The sequence below is a fragment of the Mus musculus genome, chromosome 19 (genome assembly GCF_000001635.26).
Source record: "Mus musculus strain C57BL/6J chromosome 19, GRCm38.p6 C57BL/6J".
NCBI lineage: Eukaryota > Metazoa > Chordata > Mammalia > Rodentia > Muridae > Mus > Mus musculus.
Window position 1 is genome coordinate 37,323,035 of NC_000085.6, and position 18,123 is coordinate 37,341,157.

Below are 18,123 nucleotides of genomic sequence, written 5' to 3' on the forward strand. Positions count from 1 at the left end.
CCATTGGACGGAGCACAGGGTCCCCAATGAAGGAGCCAGAGAAAGGACCCAAGGAGCTGAAGGGGTTTGCAGCACCATAGGAGGAACAACAATATGAACTAACCAGTATCCCCAGAGCTCCCTGGGACTAAACCACCAATCAAAGAAAATACATGGCTCTAGCTGCATATGTAGCAGAGGATGGCCTAGTCAGTCATCAATGGGAGGAGAGGCCCTTGATCCTGTGAAGGTTCTATGCCCCAGTATAGGAGAATGCCAGGGCCAGGAAGCAGGAGTAGGTGGGTTGGGGAGCAGGGGGAAGGGAGAAAGGATAGGGGATTTTCAGAGGGGAAACTAGGAAAGGGGATAACATTAGAAATGTAAATAAAGAAAATATCTAATAAAAAAAAACAAAAAGCAAAAATAAATAAATAAATAAATAAATAAATGAGAGAGAGAGAGAGAGAGAGAGAGAGAGAGAGATATCTTGGGAAATTGTGCCTGATTTGACGCCTAGGAAATCCTGGGTTTGCCTGACTTTCTCACCTAAACTTTAACCCTGCTAGTAGTGCAGACAATACCCTTCACATACTGAGAAATAAAAAAATTACTTGCCAACTGACAAAGTAAACGTGGCCCCATTTATAATCTTGGAAGCTGTTATGTAAGGTTACATAACAATTTAGAGTACACAACAATTAAGAACATTGCCATCCCACAGCAGAACGCAGCCCTGCCCACAGCCCTCCCACCTGCTCCTGCCCACCTAAGTGTCAAACAAAGTCACCCACTCTTTGACCTCTGTTTCACCTCCTTCCCAGGAGACTACGAAGCTGCTCAGTGTCTAAGGGGTTGGAGTTGAAGAAATCAATCACCTGAGAATAACCACAACTACAATTTCTCCTTTCCTGCTCCCAGACTGCTTGTGAAAACACTCAACTGCTCCCACTGTCGTTTCTGTGGACAGGGGAAACAAGAACCCACAATCAAATACCAAAACCAAACACAGAAGAACAAAGGCTTCCAATTTAAACTAAAACCAAAGGTATGCATGGAAAAAAGAAGAAAAGCCATATGGATACCTACCAGGGATTTGGTTTTAAAAAGAAATAATGTGGAGGTCAGGCCTGTAATCCTAGCACTTGGGAGGTCAGAGCAGGCAGATCAAGAGTTCAAGGTCACCCATCTTCCACAATGTGATAAAACAAGCTGAGCTACAAAAGACCCCCTCTGAATGAAGGAATAAATGAATGAATGAGAGAGAAAGAGAGAGATGGAAGGAAGCAAAGGAAGGAAGGAAAAGAAAGAAAGAGAGAGAAAAGAAAGGAAAGGAAAGGAAAGGAAAAGAAAAGAAAAGAAAAGAAAAGAAAAAAGGGAGGGAGGGAGGGAGATTTCCGTAAGAGTACAATTAGGAAACCACTATGCCTACCTCTCTAACTGTAACTTCAACAGTCACCTAATTCTACAGTTAAGTCAATTTCTCTGATCTATTTGATGTCTAGAAAATAGTGTCTAAACTCAAAAACATTAATTTAGAAAATAAACAAATATATAAGGATACTGAACAGTATGCTATCATTGTTTTATATTTTATAGTAACTAAAGTTTGGTGTTTTTTTTTTTTTTTTGCTTTTTTCGAGACAGGGTTTCTCTGTGTAGCCCTGTCTGTCCTGGAACTCACTCTGTATACCAGGCTGGCCTCGAACTCAGAAATCCGCCTGCCTCTGCCTCCCAAGTGCTGGAATTAAAGACGTGCGCCACCACGCCCGGCTTGTAACTAAAGTATTTTAAAAAGCACAATAACCTTTCTGGTTAACGGCTTGTAATCCCAGCAGTGGGGAAGCTAAAGCAGGAGGATTTGAAGTTGGAGGCTAGCTCAGATTACAGGGCAAAAAAAGCCAGTTTCAAAAAAACAAGGACAAAGAGTCAGGGTGTTGCTTAGTTGAGAATGTGTGCACAGTACGTTTGAAGCCCCGGTAGTAACCACACACGGCTCCTACCTGTTCCAATCCTGAAATATGTGGAATCCTATTTGAATAGGATTCAAGCTGGAACAAGAAATTATGAAAATGCTGTGCAGGAGTGAGAGTCAAGGAGATCAAGGAGCAGCAGCTGATGCAGGAAGCTGACAAACCTGTCCCAAATTTGCTGAAGGGGTGTTTGGGGTTCCCCGTAGCCTTTTCCAGCTGGAAGAGTCTCCAGGCATCGTTCATCACATTCTTCTCATGTTCTGAATCGACAGCGTTCACCTCTCTGTCTTTACAACTTGCATCAAACAAGGGGCACAGGAAAAACTGCGCAAACCTAAAAACAAAACAGAATTGCTAACTTGAAAACTGTGACTTTAAAACAACAGCATTTATAATGAAACTTTAATATGAATTACATAAGATCTGAAGAAAGTAGGGTTGAGGACATAGCTCAGGGATACAATGCGTGCTAGAATGCATAAGGCCAAGGGGGAATAATTAGGGTAGGGTGCGATAGTACAAACCTCTAATCCCAGCATTCAGTGGGCAGACACTGAGTTAGAGACCAGCCTGATCTACACATTGAATTCTAGGATAGCCCAAGGACATAGTGAGACCTTGTCTCACTTTAATGGGGGATTGGGAGAGAGTACCAGTGTTCTAAGAAAAAAAAATATTAAAGAGGTACTAACAATAAAAGAAAAGTACAGTATTGGGCAAATGTAAATCCAGAGGTGTTGATCTCTCCAGAGATGCTAAAATTAGTGAAAATAGCAATATCTTAACATCAAAAGGTCAAAACTGACCTCAAGAGACAGCCGTAGTCTACCTAAGATTAGCAGTTTGGGGGATTGGACAGGTGGCAGTTAAGAACAACCAACTGCTCTTCCAAAAGTCTTGAGTTCAATTTCCAGCAACCATATGTTGGCTCACAACCATCTGTAATGAGATCCAATGCCCTCTTCAGGTGTGTCTGAAGACAGCAACCGTGTATTCATATAAGTAAATATAAATAAATATAAATAAATCTTAAAAAACAAGATTTATAGTTTAACATGTCTATGAAACTTAAGTTTCCTCAAAAGATAGAAAAGCAGTTGATAATAATTCTTTGTCGAGTCTTAAGTGTGTAGCCAGTGAAATGGCTCAGCAAGTAAGTACTTGCCTTGTAAGCCTAACTATCTAACTGTGATATCAGGAACCCTTAGTAACAAGAGAAAACCAAATCCTAAAAGTTGTCCTCGGAGAGATGGCTCAGTGGTTAAGAGCACTGACTGCTCTTCCAGAGGTCGTCCTGAGTTCAATTCCCAGCAACCACATGATGGCTCACAACCATCTGTAATGAGATCTGATGCCCTCTTCTGGTGTGTCTGAAGACAGCTACAGTGTATTCATACATAAAATAAATCTTAAAAAAAAAAAAGTTGTCCTCTCTCCTCCGTATATGCATCAAGACATATGCACGCACTCTATCCCCAACACAGACACTCACACATGTTCACACACATACATACATACAGTCACACACACATTATAATCACATACACATCACACACATTTATACACTGAGACACTCACACACAGTTACATACTAACACACACCCTTAAACACAGATTACACACACACTACATATCTCACTCACATACTTACATACATATAACTTAAATGTACAGCCTGCAGTGGAATCTCATTAAAACTCAGGCACCTCAGGACAGACAAATTAAGTGACTTGAATTTTAGGAAAACTTTAATTAGTAAGAAAAAAAAAACAGTGCAATGAAAAAACTCAAGCATGTCACCTCGGTCTGACTAAGTCAGGATTACGAGCTCTTATGAAATGCTAAATGGTCTATGAATTTTTAATAAGCATCAATTCAACAAATAACATGGTATGTAGCTCTAACAAAAGCAACTAATATACCTTTCTTTATTCCATAGGACTTCCTGAAGTCCTGTGTTCACATGGTGGCTCACAACCATCTGTAACTGTGGTCCCATGGGATCTGATGCCCTCTTCTGATGTACATACATAAATTAGAAGTAAAGGTGCCTGCCACCGAGTCTGATAGAGGAAGGAGATCAGAGACTCTCACAAGCTGTCCTCTGATTTCTACGTGTGTCCTGCTGCATGTGCATGACACCCATGGACGCACAAAGTACATCCAAGAAATTTAAATTTGTTTAAATAAAAGAAATTGTGCTGTCCTAACCGAGCCTGGTCCATAAAATACTTTCAAGACACCCTTACAAGTGAAACAGTGGGAGATAGTGTGTATCTAAGCAGGGGAGGTGGCCCAGTGAATTAAGCGCTTTCCTGTGCAAAAGTTAAGTCGTGAACTGGGCTTCCCCAGAATCTACACAAAGCCAGACAGTAGCACCAGGCATCTGTAATCCCAGCACTCCTCAGGAGATGGCTGGCAGACCTCCAGCCCTGTGTGCTCTGTGGTAGTAAATGACAAGAGACTACTTCAAATGGTGAAGTCAAGAAGCGACATGCAAGGCTGTCATCTGACCTCGACAAGTACTCTGTGGCATCCCCCTGCCTGCATACGAACACATAACACAAACTCTTGGCACCCACACACTAGTGCACAGAATCTTGCTTTTTTTTGTTTTGTTTTGTTTTGTTTTTAGTTCTATATTCACTAAGTAAGTATCATTGAGAAGTATGAAATTAAAGAGAGAATATCTAAGATATAGCATTCTGGAACACAAAGTGTGCTTTTCTTTTCTTCTTCTTCTTTTTTTTTTTTTTTTTGGTTTTTCAAGACAGGGTTTCTCTGTATAGCCCTGGTTGTCCTGGAACTCACTCTGTAGACCAGGCTGGCCTCGAACCCAGAAATCCGCCTGCCTCTACCTCCCAAGTGCTGGGATTAAAGGCGTGCACCACCACTGCATGGTTAATTTCTAATTTTTTAAAAATGTTTATGAGTGTTTTGCCTGCATGTATGCATGTGTACCATGTGTGTGTCTGATACACGAGGAAGGGAGAAGAGGGCATCAGATCACCGGAACTGAAGTTAGAGATGGGTATGAGCCACCAAGTGGGTGGCGGGGACCAAATCCAGATCTTTACAGAAGCAACCGTGTTCCTGCTGCTGAGCCATCATCTCTCTGGACCCTGTCAGAGGTTTGTTACCGTGTGTTAAAGATGCGTGTCCAGTTAGACCGAGAAAGCCAGTGAGGATTTTATAAGGCAATATAATATTTTATAGGCCTGAGGCCAGCGTACAGTTGTATCATTATTTCCCTTCTACCACAAGGTAAATATGTGACAGCTGTCATTACCTTTCTGCTCTATAAAACACAGTGGGGGTGGGGAAGTGCACTGTGTGTGTGTGTGTGTATGTGTTCTTATTTACTGTTATTGTTGTTGTTGTTATTGTTATATTGTTTTGGTTTTTCAAGACAGGGTTTCTCTGTATAGCCCTCACTGTCCTGGAACTCGCTCTGTCAGGCTGGCCTCAAACTCACAGAGATCCTCCTGCCTCTGCCTCCCAAGTGCTGTGATTAAAGGTGTGTGCCATCACCTCCTAGTAAATATGTATAATTTAAAGACAGGGTCTCATTGTGTAGTCCTGGCTAGCCTGGAACTCACAGGGCTCCATCTACCTTTGCTTACAGAGTATGGGGTTTAAAGGCATTCACCACCATGCCTGCCTACAAAACATCTTTTCTTTAAAACAAAACAAAACAAAACAAAACACTACTTTATTTGATTATCTTGGGCAGGGTGGAGGAGAGGGGATGCACATGGCGGTCAGAGGACGACTTGCAGGGGTCAGTTTTCTCCTTCCACCATGTGGATCCTAGAACAAACTCAGGTCAACAACCTTGGTAGCAAGGGCCAGCACTCAGGTGACCACCAGACCTTTGCAAAACTCTATCTTTGCTAAACTATAAAACAGTGATGTCATCTTTATAAAAGTAATAATTACTATTTTTATTAATGCTCACTGGTCAAAGTTCAGTAATTTGCAAGGCATTCAGTATTACCTGTCCAGGGCTCCTTCCAAGTGTTCATGGGAAACATCGAAATAATAATTGGTGTGTTCTCCACTGGTGAATGCATTTGAACTTCCAGCATGTTCACTGAGAAACTGGCTATATTCATTTTCTTTAGGATATTTCTTGGTTCCCAAAAACAGCATATGTTCACAAAAATGACTTAAGCCAGGAATATTTGGAGGGTCTGACAGTGAACCTGAAAGAGAAAACACACAAAGACTTAATCACTTCTCAGTATTGAAGGCTAGTAAATGAAGATGAATTGTAAGTGGGTTGAAATTCTTAGCATGACAACGCACAGAGGGAGTTAGCGAGGGCGCTCTGAAATGCCATTATTTAGGAAGTAAACAAGCAGACCTAGACCCTAGTTCCTGCCCGGACATCACTTAGGGGCAACATGCGCCAATTGTGTGATGTCCCTGGGGAGGCTGGTTTGAGGAGTTACAAAGGTCTCCTATTTCTAATTTTCCATTTGCTGCTGTTCTGAGACACAGCCTTTCTATGTACCCCATGTTGGTCTTCAACCTGCAGTAAGCCTCCTGCCTCCAGCTCCCAATTGCTACGTCCCATTACCCCCAGCAAAGCGGTGATGTTTTAAGCAGAATGCTTTACTTCTTTTGGCTTGGTTATGTCTTTTATATATTCCTACCTTTCTACTTTGAATACAGATTAGATTTTTGCAACCAGATCTACATAGTGAGTTCCAGGACAGCCAGGGCTACACAACAGAGACCTTGTGCGGGGGGAGGGGAGGGGGTCAAACAAAAAACAAAAACAAAGAAAAAACCAAAGTAGATATTTGCAAAACACTTCATTAAGGTAAGTAGTAGTGATTTGCTCAATATTACCTTATTTCCCCAATACTAAAATGTCACTAAATTAAAGCTTTTATTAAAAAAAAAGTATTGAAAACAAGTATTTTCCCATTAAGCATATATATATGTGTGTAGAAGATAATAGGGCTTAAGTGACATTACATACAGAAAAAAATGTGTACTCAAGAGTCTATAAAATAGCAAGTTAAATATGCCAAGAAAGTAACTGGCATAGAGGGTGAAATGGATTTCTTTGCTGCTATAACCTAAGCTGGAAGCCTTACAGGACCCTATCAGATGTGTTCCAGGTCAATCTGGGTTAACAATGAGGCCCTGTCTCAAAACACCGCAAGCAGGCATGGTGGCTTGTGTCTATAATCCCAGCATTTGAGAAGCAGGAGGATTACGTCAAATCTGAGGCCAACATGGGAAAGACATTGAATTTTAGGTTGTCTCAAAACCAAAACCAAAACAAACAGCAAAAATAATAAAAATGAGAAGAAAAAAGGAAACTGTGATAACTACCGGGTTCTTATGCTCACAGCACCATCTATCCAACACTACTGCCCCTGGCTCGTCCACAGACTGCACCTATGTGCACCTATGTGCACAGACTGTACCTATGTGCACATCGAGGGCCGCTGAGGACTTGTCTGTGGTGGGATCGCTGATGAGAAGCACTTTGATGCCATTGGCCAGCTCTAGTCCACGGTATTCCCGTTTGTCTTCAGGAGACTTGACAATTTGGTCTTCTATTCTCTGGATGGCCGGATTACTCATTGTGCTGTAAGTCTGTTTTGGGAATCTGGAAAGAAAAGGATAGTTGTTATACAGTAACTGCTCAAGAAAGGGAGAAGGGGGGGAGGGAAGAAAGAGAGAAAGAGAGAGGAGGGAGGGAGGGAGGGAGGGAGGGAGGGAGGGAGGGAAATGAATAAAGGAAAAAAGAAACAAAGAGTTGGTGGCACATCCCAGCCCTTGGGAGGCAGAAGCAGGAGGATCTCAGAGTTTGAGGCCAGCCTAGTCTAGAGTTCCAGAACAGGCAGGACTACATAGAGAAACCATGTTTCAAAAAACCAAACCAAGGAGGAGGAGGAGGAGGAGGAGGAGGAGGAGGAGGAAGAGGAGAAGAGGAGAGAGGAGAGGGAAGGGGAGGAGAGGGGAGGAAAGGGAAGCAAGAGTGATCATCAAGCTAATTGACATAACATCATCCAAAACAGAAAATAAAACAAACACCTACCTGGCTGCAACTTATGTTGCTGCAGCCTCTGCTCGGAGGGGCTGACCTGGGGGCTAGCTGGCTCTCTCTCTCTCTCTCTCTCTCTCTCTCTCTCTCTCTCACACACACACACACACACACACACACACACACACACAAAGAGCTAAGCTTGCTTTCCCACTGTGCCCTGCCCTGAAGGAAAAGTTTTATAGGCTACCTATGGGGTGCAGCAATCCCTCCTCTTCCCCCTCACACCTCTCAGAGGAGCATTAACAGTGCTGTTCTGTGGAGCCATTTTTTTATCTAGCCGAGCACTTCAGTGAGGACTTGACACAGGATGATCTGGTCAGTGTGCTTCTACAAATGGGTTTTAATTACCAATAACTACTTTCACACAGATTCAAAGGTGTCTGTTAGAGAGTGTACTGGCTGGTTTTGTGTGTCAACTTGACACAGCTGACGTTATCACAGAGAAAGGAGCTTCAGTTGAGGAAATGCCTCTATGAGATCAAACTATAAGGCATTTTCTCAATTAGTGATCAAGGGGGAAAGGCCCCTTATGGGTGGGACCATCTCTGGGCTGGTAATCTTGGTTCTATAAGAAAGCAGGCTGAGCAAGCCAGGGGAAGGAAGCCAGTAAAGAACATCCCTCCATGGCCTCTGCATCAGCTCCTGTTTTTTGACCTGCTTGAGTTCCAGTCCTGACTTCCTTGGTGATGAACAGCAGTATGGAAGTGTAAGCCGAATAAACCCTTTCCTCCCCAACTTGCTTCTTGGTCATAATGTTTGTGCAGGAACAGAAACCCTAAGACAAATTGGTACCAGGAGTGGGGTATTCCTGTGACAACCTGACCATGTTTTTGGGAGGACTGTGGCAGGACTTTGGAACTTTGGGCTAGAAGATCCATTCGATGTTAAGAGCTCTGTCAGATGTTGTGTAGGAGCTTGGAAGATAATGTTGAGAACAGCGCAGAAGATGGAGGCTTGACTTGTGAAATTTCGGAGGGAAAATTAAAGACTCTTTTCAGGCCATTGCTATTTTAGAGTTTAAATTTTTGCTTTTGATTGTGACTGTGCCCTGATATTTTTCCCTCTTGAAGGAAAATATTTTAGTGGATCCCACAGTTAAGAGAGACTTTTAATTGTAAAAAGACTTTGGATTTTAAAAGATATTGGATATTTTAAAAGGATTGAACTTTTAATATGTAAAGACTGTGGGACGTTTAAAGTTATTTAGACCTTGGGGATGAATAAGAATGTAAGGGTTGAGGCTTAATAGTGATGTGTTTGTGTGTCAAATTGACAAGGGGTCAATTGTACTGGCTGGTTTTGTGTGTCAACTTGACACAGCTGGAGTTATCACAGAAAAGGAGCTTCAGTTGAGGAAATGCCTCCATGAGATCCAGCTGTAAGGCATTTCCTAGATTAGTGATCAAGGGGGAAAGGCCCCTTGTGGGTGGGACCATCTCTGGGCTGGTAGTCTTGTTTCTATAAGAGAGCAGGCTGAGCAAGCCAGGGGAAGCAAGCCAGTAAGGAACATCCATCCCTCCATGGCCTCTGCATCAGCTCCTGCTTCCTGACCTGTTTGAGTTCCAGTCCTGACTTCCTTTGGTGGTGAACAGCAATGTGAAAATGTAAGCCGAAAAAACCCTTTCCTCCCCAACTTGCTTCTTGGTCATGATGTTTGTGCAGGAATACAAACCCTGACTGAGACAGAGAGTAAGGTGAGAAGTTGTGTGAGAATCTATACTGAATCAGTCAAATTGCTCAATTTGGTAGATTCTATGATAAGGCTGATCAGGAACACACATATGCTCAGATCACATGGAATAGCCTCCACGAAGAACAATGCTGGGAAGTATTTCATAACAAGATAAACAAGCTGCATTATGAAAGCAGCCAAAGCCAGGAATGAAATAATGCAAAGCCGGGAAGCCTCAAGTGATTTTTGTAATGTGTTAAAGCGCTGCTGGGACAGGACGTGTCTGGACACCTCATCTTTCCAAGGACTTCCTCAGGCAGGTCTTCCCTTTCTTCTCCAGGGAGGCTGGAGACAGTGATAGAAAAAAGCAGCACCAGCAAATGGGACTTTACAGGGTTCTTATTGGGGTTGGTACAATGAAGGGACTCCAGATTGGAGGTTTTGCATAGTTTGGTTTCGGTTTTGTTTGTTTGCTTGCTTGCGTTAAAGTAGGATAGATAGTATTTTTGTCTAACTAGGAACTGATTAAGAGACAAAACATTAAAACTCAAATATCGGCTAGTTCACATTCGAAACAGGTAAAGTCAAAACACATCTGAAACTACGGAGAAGAAATGAACCTATGCTAGTACCCTGGCTTCTTACTTAGAAGACAAAAGTAGATCTTTAGTAAAGACTAACAGCCAGGGCTTCTGACACACCTCAGAGGTAGAACACTGGCCTAGTATGCATAGATAGTCCACACTATAACAATGAAAAACAAGTAATCGGACCAGTAGCCAGACCTAAAGATAAACCACAGGAAACATAAGTAGGTGTGCAATTATTTAGATAAAAATAGTGTGTGAAAACCTCCAGACATGGGTTTTAGATGACGCAGCGGCTACGCCCTTGCCACGTAAGCATGAGAACCAGAGTTCAGATCCTCACAACCCACAGAGCTGTCAGGTGGGTGGGGTGGCTCACCTGTCATTCCAGCCTCCAGAGGTGAAGCCTGGAGATCCCCAGATCAAGCTGGCTAGCAGGGCTGGCCTCATGGGAAACTATGGGCTTGCCAGAGAAACCTCACTCCATCAGTTACAATGGAAGAACAATCAAGGATCAATCTTAGGCTTCCATACACAATTTCTAGCAGAATATTTTCCTCTTTGAAGTTATATGTAATTGTGTATGTAAGCAGAAGAAAAGCTGATATGCCAAAGACATTGGCTATTACCACATTCTCATAGATCTTCTTTTCAGAAATGATGCTTAGATTTTGTTTGGCTGGGTTTTGTTTTGTTTTTGTAAGATAGGTTGTTCTCTTTACATAGCCAAAGCTATCCTCAGATTCACTGTCCTCTCACCTTGGTCTCCTAAGAACTAAGATTACAAGTATGTACCGTCATTCTTGACCGATATTTGGTATTTTAAAGATCAATACTGTAAGTAATACTAAATGTATTGTACTGATTTTAAAACTCACATAATGCAGGACTAGGGAGATGGCTCCATGATTAAGAGTGTGTGGACTCAGGTTTAGTTCCCAGAACCCACCAAGTGGCTCACAAACATCTGTAACTCCAGTTTCAAAGGCTATGTCCTCTTCTGGCCCCTACAGCACCAGGCACACAAGTGGAGCACATACAACATGCAGACAAAGCACACATATAAAACAAAAAGTTTTACTCATATCGTGCTTTTATACAGGCAATGCTAAAATGCAAATATTTTCTTTAAAAAACAAAGTAAAGGCTAGAGAGATGGCTCAGCCCTTAAGAGCACTGGCTTACTCTTCCAGAGGTTCAGGGGTTCAATTTCCAGCACCCACACAGTAGCTCACAACTGACTAATTCTAGTCCCAGGGAATCCAATGCCTTCTTCTGGCCTCTGCAGGAACTAGGCATGTATGTGCTGCACAGACATGCATATAGACAAAACACCCATTCAGAAAATAAAAATAAATATTTCTTAATGTAAAATACAAAACTGGGACCAGGGAGATGCCTTGGTCTACAGAATGCCTACCATGTAAGCAGGTGGAACTGAGTTCAGGTCTCTGAGGTCAATGTAAAAGCTGGGTGCTTCAGCTCACTCTAACCCCAGTACCGGGGTAGGGAGACAAGCTGGTACCTAGAGCTCAACCAGCAGCTATTACTCTGGATAAAACACTGTATTAACACCTCAAGACAAGGGTCTAGGGGATGGCTGTGATTCAACACTGGCTAAATAAGCTTGAGGACCTGAGTTCGGGTCCTCAGAGCCCAAGTACTTCTGGCTCTAATTCCAGGCTCTAAGGTGGAGTCAGCAGATCTCCAAAGCAAGCTAGCCAGCAAGCCTAATCAGACTGGGAACTCTGGGTTTGACTGGGAGACCTTGCCTCAGTGAATAAGCTGGGGCTGGTGAGATGGTTCAGTAGATAAGGGTGCTTGCCACCAAACCAACCTAAGCTCCACCCTGGAACCCAAGGAGCACACCAAGCCCTGCATGCCGCCTTCTGACTCTACCTGTGCACCACAGCTCACACGTATCCACTCACATGTGCAGAAATAAAACAAACAAAGTAAGGTGGGCAATGACTAAGGAATATACTGCACATCACATCAGCCTCAGCTTCTACACACATATACACACAAACACACACACACAGAGAGAGAGAGAGAGAGAGAGAGAATTTGGAAGTGAGACACCTGTTTAGGGAATGGGGTTGTATGTTGTATGTGTTGTAACCCAGACAGGCCTTATACTAGAATATGTAACTGCTGATGATACTGAGTTCCTGATCTACCTCCCAAGTGCTGGGATTCCAAGCATCACCAACATGTTCCACCATGCCCCAGTGACATGCCATTACTAACAACTGTTTCCTATATCTGTAGCCATAATGCAAGAATTAATAAGGAAGATGAATATCAAAGTCTAAAGCTCAGTATTTGTTACAAAACACATGCCTCAGGATAGCAAAGACGTGTGCTTAAGACTCCAGATAAGGGCACACAGATGTGTTTGGTAACAAGTCTGGGTACTTCATTCTCAAAAGACAAATTTGTTTAAAAGTAGCAAATGCCTTCAGTACCTTGTTTTAAAAACTTTGAGTTCAATATAGAATCACAATTTAGAAATGTTACTTTCCACCAGGCAGTGGTGGCGCATGCCTTTAATCCCAAGCACTTGGGAGGAAGAGGCAGCACTTGGGAGGTAGAGGCAGGTGAATTTCTGAGTTCGAGGCCAGCCTGGTCTAGAGAGTGAGTTCCAGGACAGCCTGGAACTGTGAGTTCCAGTCACAGAGAAACCCTGTCTCAAAAAACAAAACAAAACAACAAAAAAAAGAGGAGGAGGAAGAGGAGGAAGAAGAGGAGGAAAAAGAGGAGGCAAGAGTGTCGGTATTCACCTATAATGTCAAAATGGAGGTTCGAAAGATCTGCAGTGGTTAGATACCAAAATGCTCCCCACCCCTCACAGCGCACAAACTAAGTCCCAAGACCTCCTCCTCTATACCTCTCATGACCCTCCCCACTCACCACCCAATCTCAAAAAGCCTAAACAAACAAAAAGATCTCAGCTGTTACAAGTGGATGAGATAGGTGTGTTCACCCAGCACTGGGGCGGGTGGGAGGAACTGAATTCCAATCTAGTGACAGAAAGACCGTATATCAAAAAGAGGAGAGAAGACACATAATAGGAGAGAGAATAATATCATATGCTACCAAATAACCTTTCCCCAAAGGAAAAGTAAGGGAGAGGGGGAGAAAGGAAGAAAGGGACGGAGGGAAGAACGGAAGGGAAACGGGCATGGGCATGCATTCCTTTAATCCTAGCACTTGGAAGCACGAGCATGCAGATCTCTGGGACTTTGAGGCTAGTGTGATCTACATATGGAGTTCTGGGCTAGCTGGCCACACAAAGACACTGTCACAAAACAAAACAAACAAATAATGTAGTAATAAACAGTGCAGTATGCGCGCGCCCAGCAAGGTTTCACCACAGGGAGAGAGGGCAGGCAGCTAATGAAGCTTTTCTTTAGGTGAAGCTAAACCTCAAGGGTTTCTACTTCCACGACCATCATGTATTGCAGCTTCTGCTATGGCCCAGGGTGTTCTCTTTAGGAGACGCAAGGATTACAAGTGATTTGAAAAATGATGGTGATGACTTCCCTCTAACACACAGCAGAGATCGAGCTCACTTTGATATTACACACTGTCTAACTCGCTGGGGGTTAAAAACCATTAGAAGAGGCGAGGAAGCATTTCAGGCTGTAAGCCCAGCTTTCAGGATGTGGACACAGGCCATTCTCAGTACATAAGGAGCTCTGTTTGGAATCTGGGGCCAATCTGCATTGAGTCCTACCTCAAAAATTAAAACAAAACCCCACCTCATTATAGAAAGATGACCAATTCAACTATGAGCAACACAAATGGGACTTCTTGCAGGTTTTCAATTTCCTTTATCCATATTTAAATTTTGTAGGAAAAGAGATGTTTAGATTGTGCCAGGCACTTGTAATCCTAATAACCAGGAGGCCAAAGCAGGATGAACAAGTCAGAGGGCAGCCTGGGTAATGTAGCAAGATGCTATTTCAACCTCCACACACAGTAAAACAGAGACACAGGAAGCAGGGCTGCAGAACTCCAGGAGACGGACAGTTTCAGGCCCAGCAGACACTACTTCTAAGTGACTGGAGTCCATTACAGACATGGCTGTAAGCATTTGGACACTGAAGTGGTACCTAATTCATATCCCTTGTGTGGCTGAGAAAAGAAGAGACAAACTTACTCTCCAGTTACACATTAAAACCAGTGCAGCTTCTTTTAGACATATGTACACAGAACCAAGAGTAGCTAAAAATGTCCCAACTAGCAATGCTGCATATCAAATACAACGGTTTTCTAAAGAAGTTAAAGGAAGGAAGGAAGGAAGGAAGGAAGGAAGGGAGGGAAGGAGGGAGAGAGAGAGAGAGAAAGAGAGAGAGAAAGAAAGGAAGAAAGGAAGGAAGGAAGGAAGGAAGGAAGGAAGGAAGAAAGAAAGAAAGGAAGAAAGAAAGTTAGTTTTCAAAAAGACTCATTCACAGAGTTTATTATCAACCCTCTCTACAGAGGACTCTTACCTTCTGAACTGGGGAGACAACTGAGAACACCTCCTGATGGATTCATCAACAGCTTGCCTGTACTTATATTTATACTCGAGGTCACATGCCTCTCTGTCACAGCTCCCTCATTAGCATAAGCCTAGTCTTCAACAAGGAAGCATCCCCGAGTTTTAGACGGAGAGCAAGTGCTACCTCACTTTCTTTCTCAGACACTTATTAGTATTTTTAACTTGTCAAAGTCAAAAATGTAGGAGCAATAAAATCGCTGTCAACTTTAGGGATATTAATACACTGGAAACATCCTGTCATCACTCAGCATTCCAATAAACTGAGGCATGTTTAGAAATTACACAGTTTGTGCTTTTCTTCAGAATTTAAAACAAGTATACTCACAAAAGAGCCAACCATACTACTCAGTCCTTTTTAATTTGAAAACTGGCGATGCTGGCTTCTCCTGGAGACTGTCTCGAAGTAAACTATCAGGATCCACCACAGACCTACTCACCACATTCTTCTACATTGTAACAAGATCTCCAAGTAAGCTAGTCTCCTACCTCACCCTAGAAGCTGAAGCTCAGGGATGGTAAATCATTACCCAACATCATTTCACCAAAAGTTACAACTTACATCCTCCTGGGCTGGGCTTCGGCCCACTCCCCCATAGCCAACCAACATTTCAGGAGACCCATGAAGGCCCAGACCCTGTCTTGCACCAAATGGTGTACATCCAGCCATCCACTGCAAAGATAAGGACCCAGAGCCCTTGCTCTGGAGGACACAGCCCAGGTAGATAGAAAAACCATACACCTTTTAAGCTGGTGACAAAGTCATTTACACAATAAAGTAAGAGAAGAACAGTACCTCGCCCAGTTTAGGAGAAGAGAGGGAAGCAGACAATCAGAGTAGAATGAAAAAGAAGGAAGCCAGACCTCTTACTAGAAATAAGCAGGCGCCCACAACAGAAACCCCAGAAGCCTGATGTTCATCAAACTGCAACACATCTGGAACCTCCACCTGGGTTGCAGATGCAACTTCGTCTTCCACTAGGAGCTCAGCATGGGCCAGGCTGCACCCCAAAACCAAACACAACTCAAGTATGAAGTAAAGCACGAGAAGGCCTGAGTTCCACGTTTCCCACACCTCTGCATAATAAAAATCGCTTCCAAACCCCTGTACCAAGTGTTTTTAAGAATTTAAATTTTTATAATATTTTTGTGTGTGTGTGTGTTTGTGTGTGTATGTGTGTGTGTGTATGTGTGTGTGTGTGTGTGAAGACAGACAACTTGAGAGAGTCAGTTCTGGCCTTTAGCCTTTAGGATTGATGGCCCCTTTACCTACCCAGTCATTTTGCTGGTCCCTAAGAATATGCGGTTTGGGGAGTGGGTGGGTGTGTTCCGCGGAAGGATTTGTAATCATTGAGATTTATAATGTTGGAAACAGATTTATGACTTATTAAGCTTCTCATAACTCTTAAATTGTATATGACTTTACTGCTTCTAAAATGTTACTATGTAAATAATCCTTTATTCAGATGACCTTTGCAGTCTTTCTCGCGCATCGTGAAGTGTCCCGCAGTCTGTTTAATAACAGACTGTGAACGTCTCCTTTGCTTCTTGCTCTCTTCCCTCCCTAGCTGCACTCCACAAGATTTAAATTAAAACCAGTTTAGAGACAATGGACCTGTAAACTTGAACAGGTACGTGGTCATGCTAATAGTTACTTCTATAAATCAAAGCCTCCCTCTGTGGAGTCCACCCATCCACCGGAAAAGCCGTAACTGAGAACTGTACCTTACAACACTCCTGCATGTGGAGGGCGGGCAGAGTTAACCGCCTAGAATCAGAAACAGCCCAAAACTCCCTGTTCCCCACCAGAAGTACGGGGAAGCCTAAGATGCCTCAACATACTAACTACTTTAAGACCATAATTATCAAATAAATTACATGATCCCCCCCCTCCAAAAAAAAAATAGCAGCATGTCTCAGGGGACCATCTGCCCACGGCTCTTCAGTCTAAGGGGCAGGTTCTCCTTTGTTCTGTACGACGGGAGCTCATAAAAGCAGGGCTAGACTAAGATCCTGTGGGCTAAGTCACATCTTACCACAACTGGAAAGTCTGCCTTGTTCTAGGCAGAAGCTTAGCTGTTCTCACTCTGGAAAGAGTTCACGATCAACACCTGAAACCTCACATGAATTCGAGTGGCTGTGATTTAAAGGAACCCTCTAGCAAGAGTACTTTAAAGGTCAGTTCTTTACCAAGTTTGTAGTTCCGGTGCCTGCTCATCAATAACTGCTAAGTCCCAACACGAGACATTTAACTCACTTTTCAGGGACTTTTTAAAGCTTAAGCAAGGATGGTGCTGGAGACAGGGCTCAGTGGTTAAGAGCACTTGACTATTCTGAGGTCCTGAGCTCAATTCTCAGAGATTACATGGTGGCCCATAACCACATGCAATGGGACCCGATGCCCTCTTCTGCTGTGCATGAAGACAAAACAGTCATATACATAAAACACACGAGTGAGTAAATCTCTAAAAAAAAAAAGGGTTCAGGCAAATGAACTAAACTTTCTCTTCATGCCTCTTGCAGTTACTCTAACCATGGGGGTTTCAACAGGTGGGGCGGGTGTCTTCACAAGGACCTTCTGCACAGTCTTCAGGTTATTACAAAATGTGAGGTGGACAGCAGTGTACAGACCTAATCCCAACCATCACTCCCATTGCTATTAACGTCCTTATTTGTACACAGCTCGTTTAGTCTTCCCATTCTCCTCATGCAGTGGTTCACAGCTACTGGGATGGTCACCCTCCCCAACTCCAAGAAGAAACAAAACCCAGTGATTAAGTGACTTGCCCAACTGCAGCCAGTCAGGTAGCTGACTTGTGGCAAAGCAGGAATTACAGAGAAAGAGGAAGCGTGGGAAGGGGAGGAGCTGAAGGTGGACCTGAAGCAAACAGACATGGCTTTCCTCAGCTCCCAGTTTCCACCCTCAGTTCTTCCTTGACCTCATTCCCTTTTCAAGATCCCAAATAATAAAACGAGGTGAATCAAAACAACTGCTCTCCGGGCAGGTTTCAGGAGTTTACTCCTTCTCTAGGTGAAACAAAGGCAAGCAGTGCAAAGGATGTGCGGAGTCAGCCAAAGGAGTGCGGGAAAGGAAAGGCTTTCTCACAATAACACACCATGAGAGGAGAATGTGGGCTGGGGATGTGGTTCAGTTGGCAGATGCGTGCCTGGATAAAGCCCTAGGTTCAAACCCCAGCACCAAATAAACCCATATGGTGGTGCTGGCCAGCAACTAAAACCATCCAGGAAGTGGCCATGGAGGATCAGAAGGTCAAGGTCACCCTCTGATATACAGACATTCC

General features: G+C 43.3%; 1 protein-coding gene across 1 annotated transcript in view; it reads right to left on the reverse strand.

The window, feature by feature from the left end:
• The window catches only part of Ide (insulin degrading enzyme), a gene marked incomplete at its 5' end in the record, with an annotated part of 65,802 nt that extends 54,292 nt beyond the window's left edge, over positions 1-11,510 (reverse strand). Inside the window, 4 exon segments of the mRNA NM_031156.4 lie at positions 2,114-2,283; positions 5,947-6,154; positions 7,394-7,578; positions 11,498-11,510. Coding sequence (NP_112419.4) covers positions 2,114-2,283; positions 5,947-6,154; positions 7,394-7,578; positions 11,498-11,510 — 576 coding nt within the window.
• Between the last annotated feature and the right edge of the window lie 6,613 nt (positions 11,511-18,123).